The sequence below is a fragment of the Acyrthosiphon pisum genome, chromosome A1, assembly GCF_005508785.2.
Source record: "Acyrthosiphon pisum isolate AL4f chromosome A1, pea_aphid_22Mar2018_4r6ur, whole genome shotgun sequence".
NCBI lineage: Eukaryota > Metazoa > Arthropoda > Insecta > Hemiptera > Aphididae > Acyrthosiphon > Acyrthosiphon pisum.
The window spans coordinates 98,534,219-98,550,169 of NC_042494.1; the positions used below are offsets into that span (position 1 = coordinate 98,534,219).

Consider the following 15,951-nt stretch of genomic DNA (forward strand, 5'->3'; position numbering starts at 1 on the left):
TGTATGTGGGGCGTGGATTCATCACTAAAAAACCCGGGCGGTCACCCATCCGGGATCTAGTGACGTCGGCCGATTGTGACCTCAGAACACGTTATAGTGACTGAGGCCAAACACCAAGCCACACCAGGCCCTTTTTATTGTTTTATGATAGGTCAATTTACTCCAATAATAATAATACTGCAGTTGATTCTGCTGAACCCAAATTTGCCTCATTATATTATATACGTTTTGAAAATGGAATCAACACTTATGAGTGGGGTGTGACTTATAAGTTATAACTCAATATTAACGTACCTACCATATGATAATGTGAATCGATTCGTAATTATATAACTTTGAATTAGTCTGAATATTTTTAAAATTGCATTGTGTACACAGATAAAAAAAGATATCATGTCAACAATTTTCATGTCGCAAAATTAGTATTTTTTGAATTAAAACAAGAATTTTTAGCGGAAATATCGTATTTAGATATCCAAATTTATATCAACAATTTTAAATGTCTATAAGTCGAAATAATTTTTCATAGATATAGGTACCTACAACAACAAATATTTTGAAATTAAGCACATATTATTATGTGCACAAACAATAATTCGTTACCGTAGTTTCTTTTTGATGCCTGTAAATTCTTAATTCCCAAGTGTTGTCGGGAATTATTATTGATCTTAATGTGTATTATAGCACAAATGATTTATTTCTTAAACTAAAAATATTAACATTAGAACAATTATATAATAAATTATCATTCACTAAAGTGTATATGAACAAAAGTTAATTTGAGTTCCATAATACATATAATAGGTACAAGGAAGGAGAATAGTAATTTAAGATCAATCAAACCAAGTACTACATTGATGGTGAATTCTTACATAATATAAAATGTCAATAATAAAATTATTTAATTAACAATACCTTCGGATATTAAACAAATTGATAATATATATAAATTCAAATATATAAATGCGATCATTTGATTGATTTCTCATTATAAAATGTATGACTGTTTTTGTTATGTTGTAGTCATTATTATTATTATGTTTAGCAAAATAAATTAAAATAGGTTTAAATACGTGTTTAAAATGTATTAATTAATTATTGTTATAGACTCCCCACTTCTCCCCACTTTCGCCACAAGCTTTACTTATAAGGAGTAAGGAATTAATGGGAAATTAAAAATATAATACAAATAATGTATGTATGTTATAAACTGATTTATCAATAAATAAAAATAAATAAAATATTCAAATATTCACCATTAGTTACGTAAATATTTTTTTCCTAGATTTTCTCAATTGTTTTAAAAATTACTGTTAATTATTTCTACCTTTGATTGGCTTAATTTTCTACAAGAAACCACCCCAAAAGTTGAATATTTAAGTACATTTTTCTGATTCAAAACGTGATGAGATAGAAATAATTTTAAAGATAAAACAAGCACAAAACAGGGCTAATAAAATTGAACACTGAGTGACGGACATTCCTATAACTTAGCTTAACACCTCAACTTGGAATACGAAAGAAATACCAAAATAGTATAATAAATATAAATAAATAAATATAAATATTATAAACTTGAAAGCAATGATATATAAATCATACTATTTGTGAAAAACAATTCTATCAGAGGTGTTGGGTATAAACCAAAGAATAGCTTATTGTAATAATAGGACACATAATACATTTTTTTTTTTAAACTCATAAAAATAATTAATTTTATTTGTTTAGTCTTATATACAAATAATATTAGAAAAAGCTAAAAAGTAGAAGTAGGTACATATTCCTCGCATCAATAGTAATTAATTACCTAAATGTAAATCGATAAACATTTTAATTAATTAAAACATTAAATTCCTTGGAAATTAATTGTACTATATTATTACCATGGCTTATAAATATTAATAATTCGAGTATTTATAAATAACAATATTAAGTCATACATTTTTTTCCAATATAGAAAATGCTATACTATACCTATATAAAACATAACTGATTATACATTTAAATGTATTAAAGTTCATATCAATGCATTTTTACTGATAGCTGTTATTATTAACCTGTCTCTTAGTGTATGTAAAAATTCAGATATTCTACACAAATGGACTACATATAAAATACAAATCCCGGAAAAAAAACCAAGAAAAAACCCTCGAAAAAAAAACCCAAGTGATAATATAATCAGAGAAATAGCATAATCACAAAATATAATATACAATATATACGCTGCGTGTTATCAATATTATAAAAATTATACATAAATTATATATAATTACCAGTTAAATTATATACATTCAAACATTATACAATTAATTATATATTTATCTTATCCAATGACTAATTTATTATATATTATATTATTTACTATAATAAAAATTATATATATATATTTTTAAATATTTATAGGAGGTATATATAAAAATAAGCGTACATTTTGAATACATTTTATAACTCAAGATCCACCAAACCGATTTTGATAAAAATTTCAGAGAATATTAAGATTCATATATAGATGGTTTCTGTGAAGTTTTTACGCTGTGCGATAAGTGGTTCCGGAGTTATGGCCTCTTAAGTGTACACCTGGTGACATGGCCAAAAACAAGTTAAGTTGCGGATTAAAATAAAAATAGTGTATTGTATATTGCTTGCTACTGGTTACGGGCACCTTTGTTGATTTGTATTATTATTTTTTGTCAATATATTATTATATATCTTCTAACTATATAAATGTGAAATGAAAATCTTTGTACAGGGTCAACTCTGGAACTACTTATCAGATCTTCTTGATTTTTTTTAACGAAATAGTTTATCACGGAGAAGGTTACTATGAAACAAAATTTTAGGAAAATCCTCAAGAAAAGTAGGAAATCTGGATGTCAACAATACAACAGTGACGCAACAGGTTAAGTTAGAATTTTGTATTAATTGATTATATTAATCCACCATAGGTAGAATACGACAAACTTGATATAACTTTGGTACTTAGAGTTAATCATACACTTACGTACAAACTAAGGGTTCGCGATCTACCGCAGGTAAATTGCCTACCTGGTAATGTACTGCTGCGAATCAGAATTTTTATTCCGAGCAACGGTAAAGTTAAGATTAATTTAAAACACCATACACCTAATATTAAATAACGAACTGAACAAAGTTTTAGTCATATAGAGTTTGTACATTTAACGAGCAACGAACTGCACATATTCGGCTTGTTATTTAATAACAACAATACAAATATTATCATTATTATTAAGTAACAGTAATAGAATAAAGGAAAAATATAAATCGCAAAAATATTGATTATATTATCATTTTGGGTTTTTTTTTGTTTTTTTTTCCGTATACCATAGACTATAGACACACTATACCAATTTTCGCGCATAGACTTATAAACTATAATCAACGCCTTTAATCCTCTTAAATATCATACATTTTAAAATTATGGAAATTAATTATTTAACAAATTGAGGTTTTTAAATGTTTATTATTTTAAATTTAAAGAAATCAATAGACTATTATACTATAACATCTAAAATTGTAGATTTATAGATTAAATTCAAATGTATAAATATAATGGAAATTAGTATTATACTCAACCATATTAAAAACATTAAAATTCCATGCTAAGTGTTAACGGACAAAGACCTCAAATCACTGCTTTCAATTACCTCAAACAGTGAGACAGAAAGAAATAAATGTTGGACTAAATACAAATTATAAAATCTCATATCTACTAAATACTTTAACAAAGGTAAATTTAAAATAATTTAATGATATTGAGATATTGACCAATTTAAGTTGAAATTAAATTATTTTAATTCCAATGCTTGATTATATTAATGTAAAATATAATTAAATGTAATATAAATAGGGGAGGTTCAGATACGTGCTTCAAGCCTTCAACAACAATTTTTAGAAATCTGAAATTGTAATTTATACCTAATTCAAAACATTTGGCTGCAAACAAATTGTAGAACCCAAGACTACGATGTGAAAAAATAATTTCCTATAATACCTATTATAGTCTATGGCACTTGTTATACAACAAAGTTAATGTTATATTATTTAGCACTATTTATAAACTAAATGAAATGTATTTAATAAAAAAATATAAAACACGCATTTCTGTAATCCCTTAATTTATATTTAATTTTCTACTACGGTCTACGGGTATAAGTAAGTAATAGTAGCCCATTAACCCCTTTTATAATATAACACCTGGACATTTACATGTTTCTATGGAAATAGAAACTCAAATAAACAATGAATAAAAATTGTTTACATTTAATACTTAATTGTTTTACACTATTATTTTGAACAAAATTAATACCAAATAATAACTTAATTGTTTAAATTTTTAAACTTTTTTCGTAAGTATAGTTTAATTCCCAGGTTTATTTCTAGATAAATATCAAAATTCTGTGATATAAAATCTCAAATCAATAACAATATGCATTAATTTATAATGTTGATTGTTTTCGGCAAGTTCATTGCCATATTCTCACACATGCATTTTTTCATTTTTATTTTATTGTTACATACGTAATATTTACCGAAAAAACCTGTTTGGCTGCCGGCTACCCATCAGCTAAAGAACTAACGCATTACATAATATTATATTATTATACATAAATATCAGTTTAGACTCTTAAACGAGAAATAAGAAAAACATATTAGTTGATATGTTATACATTTTATATTTATACTTACATCTACAACTCTGACTTGAAAGTTAAAATGATATATGATATATTATAATTGTTGAGAACAAATTAATCCATAGTACCTATTCATAGTCATCATTTTGAGAACTTTTTATTAATTAGATCATTAACAAATCGATCAAAACCAAATAATAAGTGCATATAAAAACACTTACGTATATATTAGTATACTCGTATCGTATCATTATTTTGAAAGATCTATAATAATTTCTTAGATAATACCTGGACGGAGAGAGAGACAGAAAAATGACAAAAATCACACGTAAATTATCTAAACTTTATATTATAAAGCACCAGTGGTGCCCACGAAGGGATATAGTGATTCCAGTCGACACCCCTATCAAAATGTTGGTCATATGGGTGACTAGTAAATTTACTGGTAAATTATTTCATTATTTGATGAACTAATAAGTAATAACTATTAAAAACATTATTAATGCAACAAAATGTATTGAAATATTTTATTTTATTTTTAATTTTTCGGATACTTCATGGGTAGTGGGTAAATAGTACAAACTTTTGATAACCCTTACAGAAAATGAGTTTGCACCAATGTAAGCATCCTGTTAAAGCTTATCAGTTAATTCGCCGTTTGAGAAATATATTAAATAAAACCAATGCAGCTACCGAATCACACGTTAAAGTTAGATTCAATCACAGTTCCTGTGATACCTATAGGTATTTCCTCATTAAATTTACTCTCATCAACTGTCGTGGTGGTGTAGTGGTGAATCTTGTAATTTCTGTCACTTACCATACCTATCTATTTGTCTTAATCTCTCTTTTTCAATATAAGTACCTACTCAATTAAATGCCTTGTTCTTCTATTTGTACCAATTTTTCCAATATCGATGCTCTTTGCTCTAACAATGTCATATTGTCGTATCCTTATTAAATCTATTTTACATTTTATTCTTCAGATAGGTAAATTTTAAAATGTAATGACTATGACTAAACACTCACTACCTACAAATATGTGTCATTTAAAATCTTTACTCGCCGTTAAAATATAATGACGAGCGTAGTATGCATGGAGGCTATGGAAGCTACAGCCCCCACAGAAACTTTTGTAACCGCCTCATGGTGTTTACTTTCATTTTTTATATTTTATCCGAAATTATAGTTTTAAATTTTTTTATAATTTTCTAGTCCTATATAGCCCCCCAGATAATTATATCAAGCTACGCCCATGTGGTTGAATCGTAATAATATTGTTTAAAAAAAAGCTATAATGTCCACTCATCATAGTATAATCATTAATCAATAATTATATTCCTTGAACTTAAAATTCTACGATTCATTATATTATTTTAGGTACCTATCTACTAATCTACTCCCAAAACGCACAAAACTATCACTCAATGTTTCTTCATATAAGTTATATCTAACTATATATTATATATTTATACATAAAAAAATATATATCGATTTCAGCATCGTATAAGTTAAAACTAAGTTACATATAGATATACGTATTGAATATTGATGGTACCTACTATAAATTATTATATTTTACAACATTCGGTTTCGAATATTAATGAAACATTTACACTAATGTACCAAAATATGTATCTAATCGATATTCACATTATACCATATTATGTTATATATAATAAACGCATAATATTATATAAAATACGTAAATATTGTCGAATTCACGGATTTCGCGTCGGGGCTGCAGCTTTTAAAAACTTGAAACGCGACCGGAAAACTATGCACTCGACGAAAAGTATATTAAGATCGCACTCGTCGCTACTAACCGCTCGACTACCAAACACAGTCGGTCAACGAAAAACGTTGAAAAACAACTGCCGAGTGCCGGGAGTGAATCGTGCCGCTGCCCGCGCCGCGCCGCCGAAGCGATGTCGTCGGGGGAGACCGTCGTAGAACGGCCCACGGGGCACGGATGCACGGCACTCGCAACCGGTCGGTCACCGCAGTACTGCCAACTGGCAAAAGATTTAAATTGGTGCGCCGTTATCGTTGTCGATTACAATAATAGTTACTTACCGCAAACCAAAATTATTTTACGTACCTCATGCCTACTAATATTATTATACATTCATTAATTTTAATATTATACAGTCATACAGAATCTGATTTATGACGAGTCAGCTTGGAAGTTGATACTGTCTTGATTGTACGCTATATTATTATATATTAATCAAATATTGGTATACTTAGATATTTAAAATGTAGCAGTAAAAAATAATAACAACAATTTTTTGGATGTGTAATAATTCAATGATATTTCAAAATATGTATAACTAATTCACAAACAAAATAAATAATGTCCCTTAAAGGCATGGAAGTACTTACAGGGGGCACTTACATATAGTTTTTACTTGGAAATGTTTTGATTAAAAATTAGAATCATTAACTAAGATAGTTCATAGTATCTTAGTTCAAGATTTGAAATATTTTGATTGTTTTTTTATATTATTTTCTTATAATAAAATATTGAGAGTTGAGACGAAATAAATTATTAATTTGATTTCATAATTATATTATTTTCATAATCACCAAAGGTACCTATAAATAATAAAATAGATTGCCAACTCATGATAATATACCTAGTTGAAATTAAAATCCACCATTTTCGTGGGAACAGCGGGTTTTGTCACCAGAACACTCATTGTCCCTATGGTATTTCTTATTTTCATACTACCTAAAACTATCATAAATAAAAGAATTTCGATTAATTAGATTATAATTTTTGTCATTATATTATACCTATTATTATATAATATATTATGATCAAATGTCTGTAGGTTTCTATACTGGTACTTTATTGGAATGAAATCACAGGACAAACTTTTCAAATTAAAATATCTAAAACTAATAAATAAGATAAATAAAATGCATGTTAATTTCTTTTTGCATTGCATGGCAAGTTATTTGTACCTGAGTTTTTGGGGAGTTATTTTTTGTATTAATAACTAGGTATGTTTAAAAATAGCGGCATACTCTACGAAAAAAGTCAGCAAAGGCCATGTCCGTCAGGCGTCAGCCGATATAACCTTCTAACTATTAGTAGTAGGTACTAACTACTAAGTAGTAGTAGTTAGTAGGTATATTTTATTATATATTTGTATATCTATTTGCCATTAATTATTACGCTAAATTATTTTACTATCAATAATACAGTAATTAATTTTTGCCGAAAATTTACATTTATTTTATTATTAATTATTATAATAGTATAGGTATTCCTATACTACAGCAGTATTGCTTATCGATATATTATTGTTATTATTTTTTGAGTCTATAGGTACAGTAAATCGGTATGAACAGTATAAATATAGGTTCGTGATATACTGGTATAAATAACTAAAAATAGGCAATAGTTTAAATTAATCTAAATATTTTTAAAATGTCATTGCAGTATATAGCAAAATATAAAAATATACATAATGGTTTCTAGGCCCCAACAATAATATTTTTGAATTAAAACAAAATAGGTAACTAAAATCGTTATTAATCGTTAAAAATTTAAAATATCTATGATATAGTTAAAATTTGAACATTTTGTGAAAATGATAACTGACAAGTACCTACCTACAAGCCCGGATTAAGGGGGACCAAGGGGAGCATGGGACCAGGGCCCATTGATTTTGAGGGCCCGTCTCTATCCCCAATATATATTTTTTAACACGTCCAATAGTTTATAAAAAAAAAAAGGCGGGTAAGTCGTGGATGTCGCTCTGCTGTACAGTAGGTTACAAGTGGGTTACTGTAATGGATGGAATTAAATTTGAATCCAATGATATTATATCATTGTATACGAAAAACGATTCTGAACGGAGATGATTTGTCAGTCTAGGATATATTATTTTTAAAGAAAAACTTATGGAGAACCTTGTACCAAATTTTAAAAACTTAGTTATAAAAGAAAAAATTTTTACGATTTTTCAACCACTAAATTACTTGCAAATTTTCGCAATTTTGACATATTTCGTATAAATTTGAACTTTAAATGCTTATAAATAAAAATTGTGACAATGTATTCCTTTTATTTTGCAACTGCTATTGTAAAAATATGTTAGGAGCCTTGTATTAAATTTCCAAATCTTAGAATTAAAAAGAAAAACTTTTATGAATTTCTGTCTAAGATAATTTGAACATTGCCGTAATTTTTACGTATTTAGTCAAAATTTGAACTTTAAATGCTTATAAAAAAAAAATCGTGACTATATATTTCTTTTATTTTTCAATTGCTATTGTAAAAATATATTATGAGCCTTGTATTAAATTTTGAAATCTTAGATATAAAAGGAAAATTTTTTATGAATTTCTAGCATAAAATAATTTACGAATTTTCGTGATTTTTACATAATATGTTGTCAAAATTTGAACTTTAAATGCTTATAAATAAAAATTGTGACAATGTATTCCTTTTATTTTGCAACTGCTATTGTAAAAATATGTTAGGAGCCTTGTATTAAATTTCCAAATCTTAGAATTAAAAAGAAAAACTTTTATGAATTTCTGTTTAAGATTATTTGAACATTGCCGTAATTTTTACGTATTTAGTCAAAATTTGAACTTTAAATGCTTATAAAAAAAAATTGTGCCTATGTATTTTTATAATTTTTGAATGGGAGTTAGAACAACATATGTGGACCCTTCTATTAAATTTTCAAGTATTTTGTCCCAGCTAATTTTTTTTTATCAACATTTATAAAAAAAAAATCAAAAAAAATCGATTATTTCAATTGCCTAAAAAATAGATTAAAAATTAGTGAAATATTTTGAAAATAAAACTATATAAAGAAAATGTCAATTTAAACAACTGGTAAAATTTTCAAGTGTCTACGACTCATACTTTTTGAATAATAACAAATATCAAAAATCGTTTGAGGCTAAACCGTTATTTAATGCGGTTTTGTAAAAATTTAAATTTCAAACACTCCTAAAAATTTTTTGTCTTAGTCCGGTTGAGTTTTTTTTACAGATATTTAAAGAAAAACTTATGGAGAACCTTGTACCAAATTTTAAAAGCTTAGTTATAAAAGAAAAAAATTTTACGATTTTTCAACCACTAAATTACTTGCAAATTTTCGCAATTTTGACATATTTCGTATAAATTTAAACTTTAAGCACTTATAAAAAAAAATTGTGACTAACGATTTTGGATTTTTTTTTATCACTGTGAGAACAACTTATAAGAAACCTTGTATTAAATTTTCAAAGTTTTCTATCCAACCAAAAATTTTTTATCGTTATTTTAAAAAAAAATACTTAGAAAAATTGAAAATTTCATTTGTCTATAAATAGCTCAAAAAAAGTCGAAACACTTTGAAAATTTAACCCTGTATAGACAACGCTAATATAAACATTTGTTGCAAATTTCAAGTGCTTACAATAATTATTTTTTGAGTTACAGTAAAATTAAGTTTTCGTTTTTGTCAAAAATTGGTTTTGCGTAAAAATTCGCGTTTTTCCGTTATTTTTTTAAGGTTTTTCCTGCCGCTTTTGAAAAGTATTGGGAAATTTTCACTTTTGACCCCCCAAAGTACCAACTAGATTCACTTTCCTTTCAGAAAAAGTACAACTTTTGAAAATCGAAGCATTTTTACTGCTCCAAAAGTTGTCGTCAGACACAAAAAAAAAAAAAAAAAAAAAAAAAAAAACACACATCATTGTAAAATCAATACATTCATCACTTCGTTCAGAATCTAAAAAATATTATAGATAGGTAGGTAAATTATTATTAATAATTATAAAATAAAATTGTTCTCAATTTTATATCACGAAAAATTACTATAAATAATGAACTATGTTGGCCAAAATTTTTTTTTTTTTTGACCATTTTAGATTACCGATTTAACTATATAGCTATATAAAAAGGTAGTCATAAGAAAAAAATATTGAGCTCTTGTAAATTAGGTATTTCAGTTAAAAATATCAATGCATATATTATACTAAACTTTAGAGAACCATAGTTAATAACCTAGCGAACCAAAATTGATGATTTGGCTGTCAAAATGTTCAGAAAAAAAGCTTTGCCAGAATCCATCAAAAAATATAGTGGTTACCATTTGAAAAAATAAAGTCAATTTTATTATTGGTACAACACGCATATTTAAAAATGTTATAAAAAAATTAACTGTCAAAAATAAAGAAACAAGTCTTTTTTTGTTTTAACGAAATTCCATATCATCGAATATCGATCCATAGATAATTGTTAAAAAAAACCCCGTCTGCAATTACATAAGATACACCCCTGTATATACTATATTTTTTGTATAGTAAAAAATTATACAATAATATAAAATCGTAATGATACAATTATTTTAAAATAAAGTTGAAAGGGGGCCCACTAAGTGTATGGTGTCCCGGGGGCCAATTGATCCTTAATCCGGGCTTGCCTACCTATCTACTAGCTGTTATTAATTGTTGAATGGCAACAATATAAGAAAATCGTTTGATAAGAAATCGTTATTCTTCATTTAACATTTGAACTATCTATTTCCGCCAAAATTTAACCTTCAAATGTCTACATAAAAAAAAATGTGCTTATCAATATATTTCTGTGATTTTACATTCATTTTTTATCAAGATTTATAGAAAAAAAAATAATATTGGAAATTTCAAATGTTCAGATATAATTGGCTCGAAAAAGTCAAGTTATTTTGAAAATCATACCATGTATAGAAAATTCTAATATAAAAATTTGGTGAAAATTTCAATTATCTAATGACTAATATTAATTGTTTTATAATTACAACAAAATAACAAAATCCATTTCGTCAAAAATTGATTTTGTATAAAAATTCCAGTATTCCCCTATTTTTATCCCCAATCATTAAGAAAATTACTTTGTTGAGATTACTTAAAGTTAAGGAATGGAGAATTATAATATGTACCTACTGTTCTAAAAGGAAATGACTGACCCCCCCCCCTCGAAAAAAAACACACATCATTGTAAAATCAATAACTACATGGCTACATAGGTATCTATATATTATACCACTCCACTCAGAATATACAATATTATTAATGGATATGTGCATATAACAATAAGTCATAAAATAATAAATATAGGTAATCACAAATGTATACACACAGGGTGAATAATTATTTCGAAAAGTTTAAACTTTTTTGAAAATATTTTTTTTACATATTGATATTATGATGTAAACAACGTTTCTGAAAAAAAGTTATGTTTTAGTATTTTAGATTCTGAGCGGAGTAACGAAACTAGTGGAAACTAGTGGTTTTACAATAATGTTTATTTTTTTATCCTGTTAACGAAATTTCTACCAGAAGGACTCAGTGCTTTTATTTCAACATTTTTTGCTTTTATCATTAATTTCAGTTCTATCATTTTAATAACTGAGAAACTACTTTTACAAAATTTGAATTATGTACCTGTATTAAAATTCAAAATGTTCAAAAAAATTATCTTCTAAACAGTGCTTGAATTGGGAGGGGGGGTGCAAAAGGGGACGGAGCTCCCTTACTATTTTTAATTTTTTTTTGCGTACTCCTACTATATTTTTTTACTTAGATAGGGGGACGGTACAAACTTATGTCTGAAATAATTTTTATTAAAATGTGGATTTCAATTGATGTCAATTATATAACAAATTTTACTATTTTTCATGTCAAAATTATTTTGTTATAATATCAGCCTGTGTTGAGTAAATGTGCCCTTAGAATGCAGTTTTTAAATCGTTAGATTGAGCTCCTCTACTTAATTTTTCCCAATTCGAGCACTGCTCCTAAATAATTTGCAGTAAAAAATGCCAAGTGGTAAATTGAAATTTGAAAATAATAGAAGTTTGTATCGTCACAGCACACATGAAACACGCCCGGTAAAAGAACGTTTCGGTCCAGCCGTTTCGTCCACGTCAAAAAAGCGAGTCCACCGACGTTTCATCCCCGTCTATTATTAAGATAAGACATTTGGCCCCCGGGAGTTATGCAATGTTATTTACCGTTTGATTTCGGTATTTTAAATCACTACATTTAAATGGCCTTTTTTTATTAAAAATTTCAATTATTTTTAAAAAAATAACAATTTCAATATAATTTATTTTAATATGTAGAGATGGCCACAACATATAAATTTGATTTAATAAAACTAATAATTTTTTTCGAAATATTATTTTTGGGAATTTCCTATCATGTGAAATTACCAATTTTGTTTGCGTTATTCAGCGACAAAGACGATAATATTAATTGCTGGGGGCCAAATGTCCTACCTTAATAGACGGGGACGAAACGTCCGCGATTCGACACCCTAACCCAGCTTGTAGATAAAACTCAATAATTTTTAAATATGGTCTATATTTAAAAATTCCAAAAATCAGAATTTGAACAAATTAATTCATTATTAAAAGAAAAAATGGGGATGATTATGCTCGGGGAATCAGTCAGAATCACCCTGTACAGGAAAAACACTCCAAAGTCTAAATTCTTATGTATAGTAATATTAGTTATTACCTATATATCTATATCATATTTTACCTTATACATTTAAATTTAAATTTTATAATTAATAAATAAAAATAATATATTATTATAAAAACAGAGTAAAAATTAAAAACATTTTTAAACTGGAGATATTATTTTCATTAGCAAGGCCATTTCTTTTCCATAATTTTTAACACGTATGTTGTTTTTAATGTTTTTTTTTTTGTCATTGTTGTTATTGCTGTCGTCATGAGAACCGTGATAACATGAATCTTATACGTTAACGCATGAAGACTAGAATATTCTATAATCTTCATGCGTTAACGGAATAACATGACGTCATAGTTAACGCCAGCGCGGGCTGAACGACTGATAATGTCGTGATTCAGCACATTGATGATAATGACTGTACGCTGAGATTGTGCGAATTGCGCGTATTGGCGTAAATTGTTCTCTCCACTCTCCAGTCGGTACTCGGTAGTCTCCTTCCGTAGGTGGTCAATAGTCGTGAGAACTGGGAACGTGGGAATTTTCAGTTGATACACAAAGCGCACAATATCGCTGTACAGTCGTACAGATTTATTGTAGCAAGTAGCAACGCGGAAGTCTGGTTCGAAGTTCCTCGTTCTACGAGTTTCTTTATTTTACATCTGTGACTTTTCCAACTGTGCCGTCATGGAATTTCCAAACTTGGGACAGAACTGCAGCAAAGAGACGTGCAAACGTTTAGGTAAGTCACGAATAACCTTTTGGAATTCTTTGGGATGGTAAACATCTGAATCCTGGACCCTGGTTTGACCAGAATGCAGAATATAGGTCTTAATTTTGGTTTCACTTCTTTGCTTAGTTTTACCGTCGATATTTGTTAAGCTGAAGCTAATCCTTCACTTATAGAATGTAGAACACACCATCATTATTCGGCCAGAAGTTCATGAAATTGATTAGGTATTACAATGGTACATGGTTCAATTTTGCTGCCGAGTGTCAGTCAAAAACGAAAATCAATTAACTATACTTAATCATCACATTGTTATTTTTTTGAAAATATTTATGTGTATATACTATATATTATACATTTTTTTTATTCAAAATAAATATAACAAATATCTAGGTATTTAAAATATTCTTATCAATAGAACTTTAGATTTGAAACTTAATATACCTAGCCCGACATAGGCATTTTATAATTGTATATACATTGTATTAATTTAGATTTCCTGCCAGTTAAATGCGATGCCTGTTCAGGTATATTTTGGTAAGTTATACTCTGGAAATATTTTGTTTATATATATTTTTTTTATCCATGTATAACTATATAAGATGATTCATCTCTGATGTCGCAGTTCTGATCACATGAGCTACAGCAGTCATGAATGTCAATCTGCATATAAGAAAAATGTACAAGTTCCCATGTGTCCTTTGTGCAACAAACCAGTACCAATACCACGGGGACAAGAACCAGATTTTACTGTTGGGCAACACATTGACAATGAGTGTCGGTTTACTGAGGGTAGAAAGGTATTTATTTAAAAATGTTAAGATTAATTTATTATGTACAAATGATTGTTTTTATAGGTGTTCACAAATAGATGCATGGTAACAAAATGTCGAGGCAAGGAAGCTGTACCTTTGGTGTGTAGTGAGTGCCGTCAAAACCACTGTTTTAAACATCGTCATCCTTTGGATCATAGTTGCACAGGTAGTGCAAAATCTGTTCAAAGAAAAGTGACGTAAGTAGATATTTAATTTCATGCCAAAAATGAATAAAAATATAATTCTTATTTTTAATTTCTTGTAGGGATGTTAAAAATATATTTGGAACCAATGGAATTATAAAAAAAGCTTTTACTGCAACTGCAATACAGGGAAATATGGTAATTTGAAATAATATTATTTAATATTTAGTAATACAGTGGACGCCGCTTATAAGATTCACTTTGGGATCAGCACAAAGTGGGTCTTATAACCAAATCGAAACCAAAAATGACCAACACTAATATGTATCTTTTCAAAACCAATTTATTTCTAAATGTTAATCATAAAAGATTTTTCACTATTTTTTTTTTTAAATGATTTGAGTCAACCGTAGTGGTGAGTCTTATAGCTGAATTTTTTATAATGTGTTTGGATACATCCATGCTGTTCCATACAATTTTGTGCCTAATGAGCAACTGAACCTTATATCGTCTTATAAAGGGTGTCCACTGTAGTATCAATTATACAACTTAATGTACAAAGATCAATAACCAAAAAGTAAATATATCCACCTATTTTTTTTTTAATATGTATCCCTATGATAAATTTGATTGCATTGCGGTTTTCTTTAAAAAATATAGTTCATAGATTTTACCGAAAAATATTTTATATTATGCAAGACCCAGTGGCAGATCCAGGGGGGTGGCGAAGGGGGCGCGCGCCACCCCCTCAGCCCGTATTTAGTTGTAAAAAAATGTTTCCATAAAATAATAATTGTGTAAGACAGACAGTACGACGCTTTTTTAAACCTCGAATCGTCGGCCACGACGGTTGTAATATTATTATATAATATTATCTACATTCAGCATGTTTATTTTTGCTATTATTGTGGTTAATATTTATATTAAATCTAAAAATAAATATAACATTCAAAATATTTTCAGGCAACGCGCTACACCGTCGGCACGCCGCGGCCGTTATGGCGTTATCGTCCGATCATCGTTATCGAAATATAATATTAAACTAGCCATAATTTTTCAATAAGTAAAGAGGACGTCATACCCGCATGTCATGTCTCCGTCTTACAAACGTACGACATAGCAAATTTTCGAGG

The 15,951-nt window shown here is 27.9% G+C and overlaps 2 protein-coding genes across 4 annotated transcripts in view; one reads left to right on the forward strand and one right to left on the reverse strand.

Moving 5' to 3' along the window:
• Positions 1 to 6,580, reverse strand: part of LOC100165602 — a 50,152-nt gene extending 43,572 nt beyond the window's left edge. The window contains exon 1 of one of the 2 annotated variants that reach the window (XM_001947396.5): positions 6,381 to 6,580. The gene's annotated coding sequence lies outside the window, so the exon portion shown is untranslated. Of the gene's footprint in view, positions 1 to 6,217; positions 6,354 to 6,380 lie in introns of those variants that run through there. The other variant, XM_008181708.3, reaches the window with a different exon arrangement.
• A 6,948-nt stretch (positions 6,581 to 13,528) lies between these two features.
• The window catches only part of LOC100167631 (AN1-type zinc finger protein 2B-like), a 5,544-nt gene continuing 3,121 nt past the window's right edge, over positions 13,529 to 15,951 (forward strand). Inside the window, exons 1-5 of one of the 2 annotated variants that reach the window (XM_008181703.3) lie at positions 13,529 to 13,872; positions 14,355 to 14,397; positions 14,486 to 14,660; positions 14,718 to 14,872; positions 14,941 to 15,016. In XM_008181703.3, the coding sequence (XP_008179925.1) occupies positions 13,818 to 13,872; positions 14,355 to 14,397; positions 14,486 to 14,660; positions 14,718 to 14,872; positions 14,941 to 15,016 (504 nt within the window). In that variant the 5' untranslated portion in view covers positions 13,529 to 13,817. 2 annotated transcript variants of the gene reach the window in all.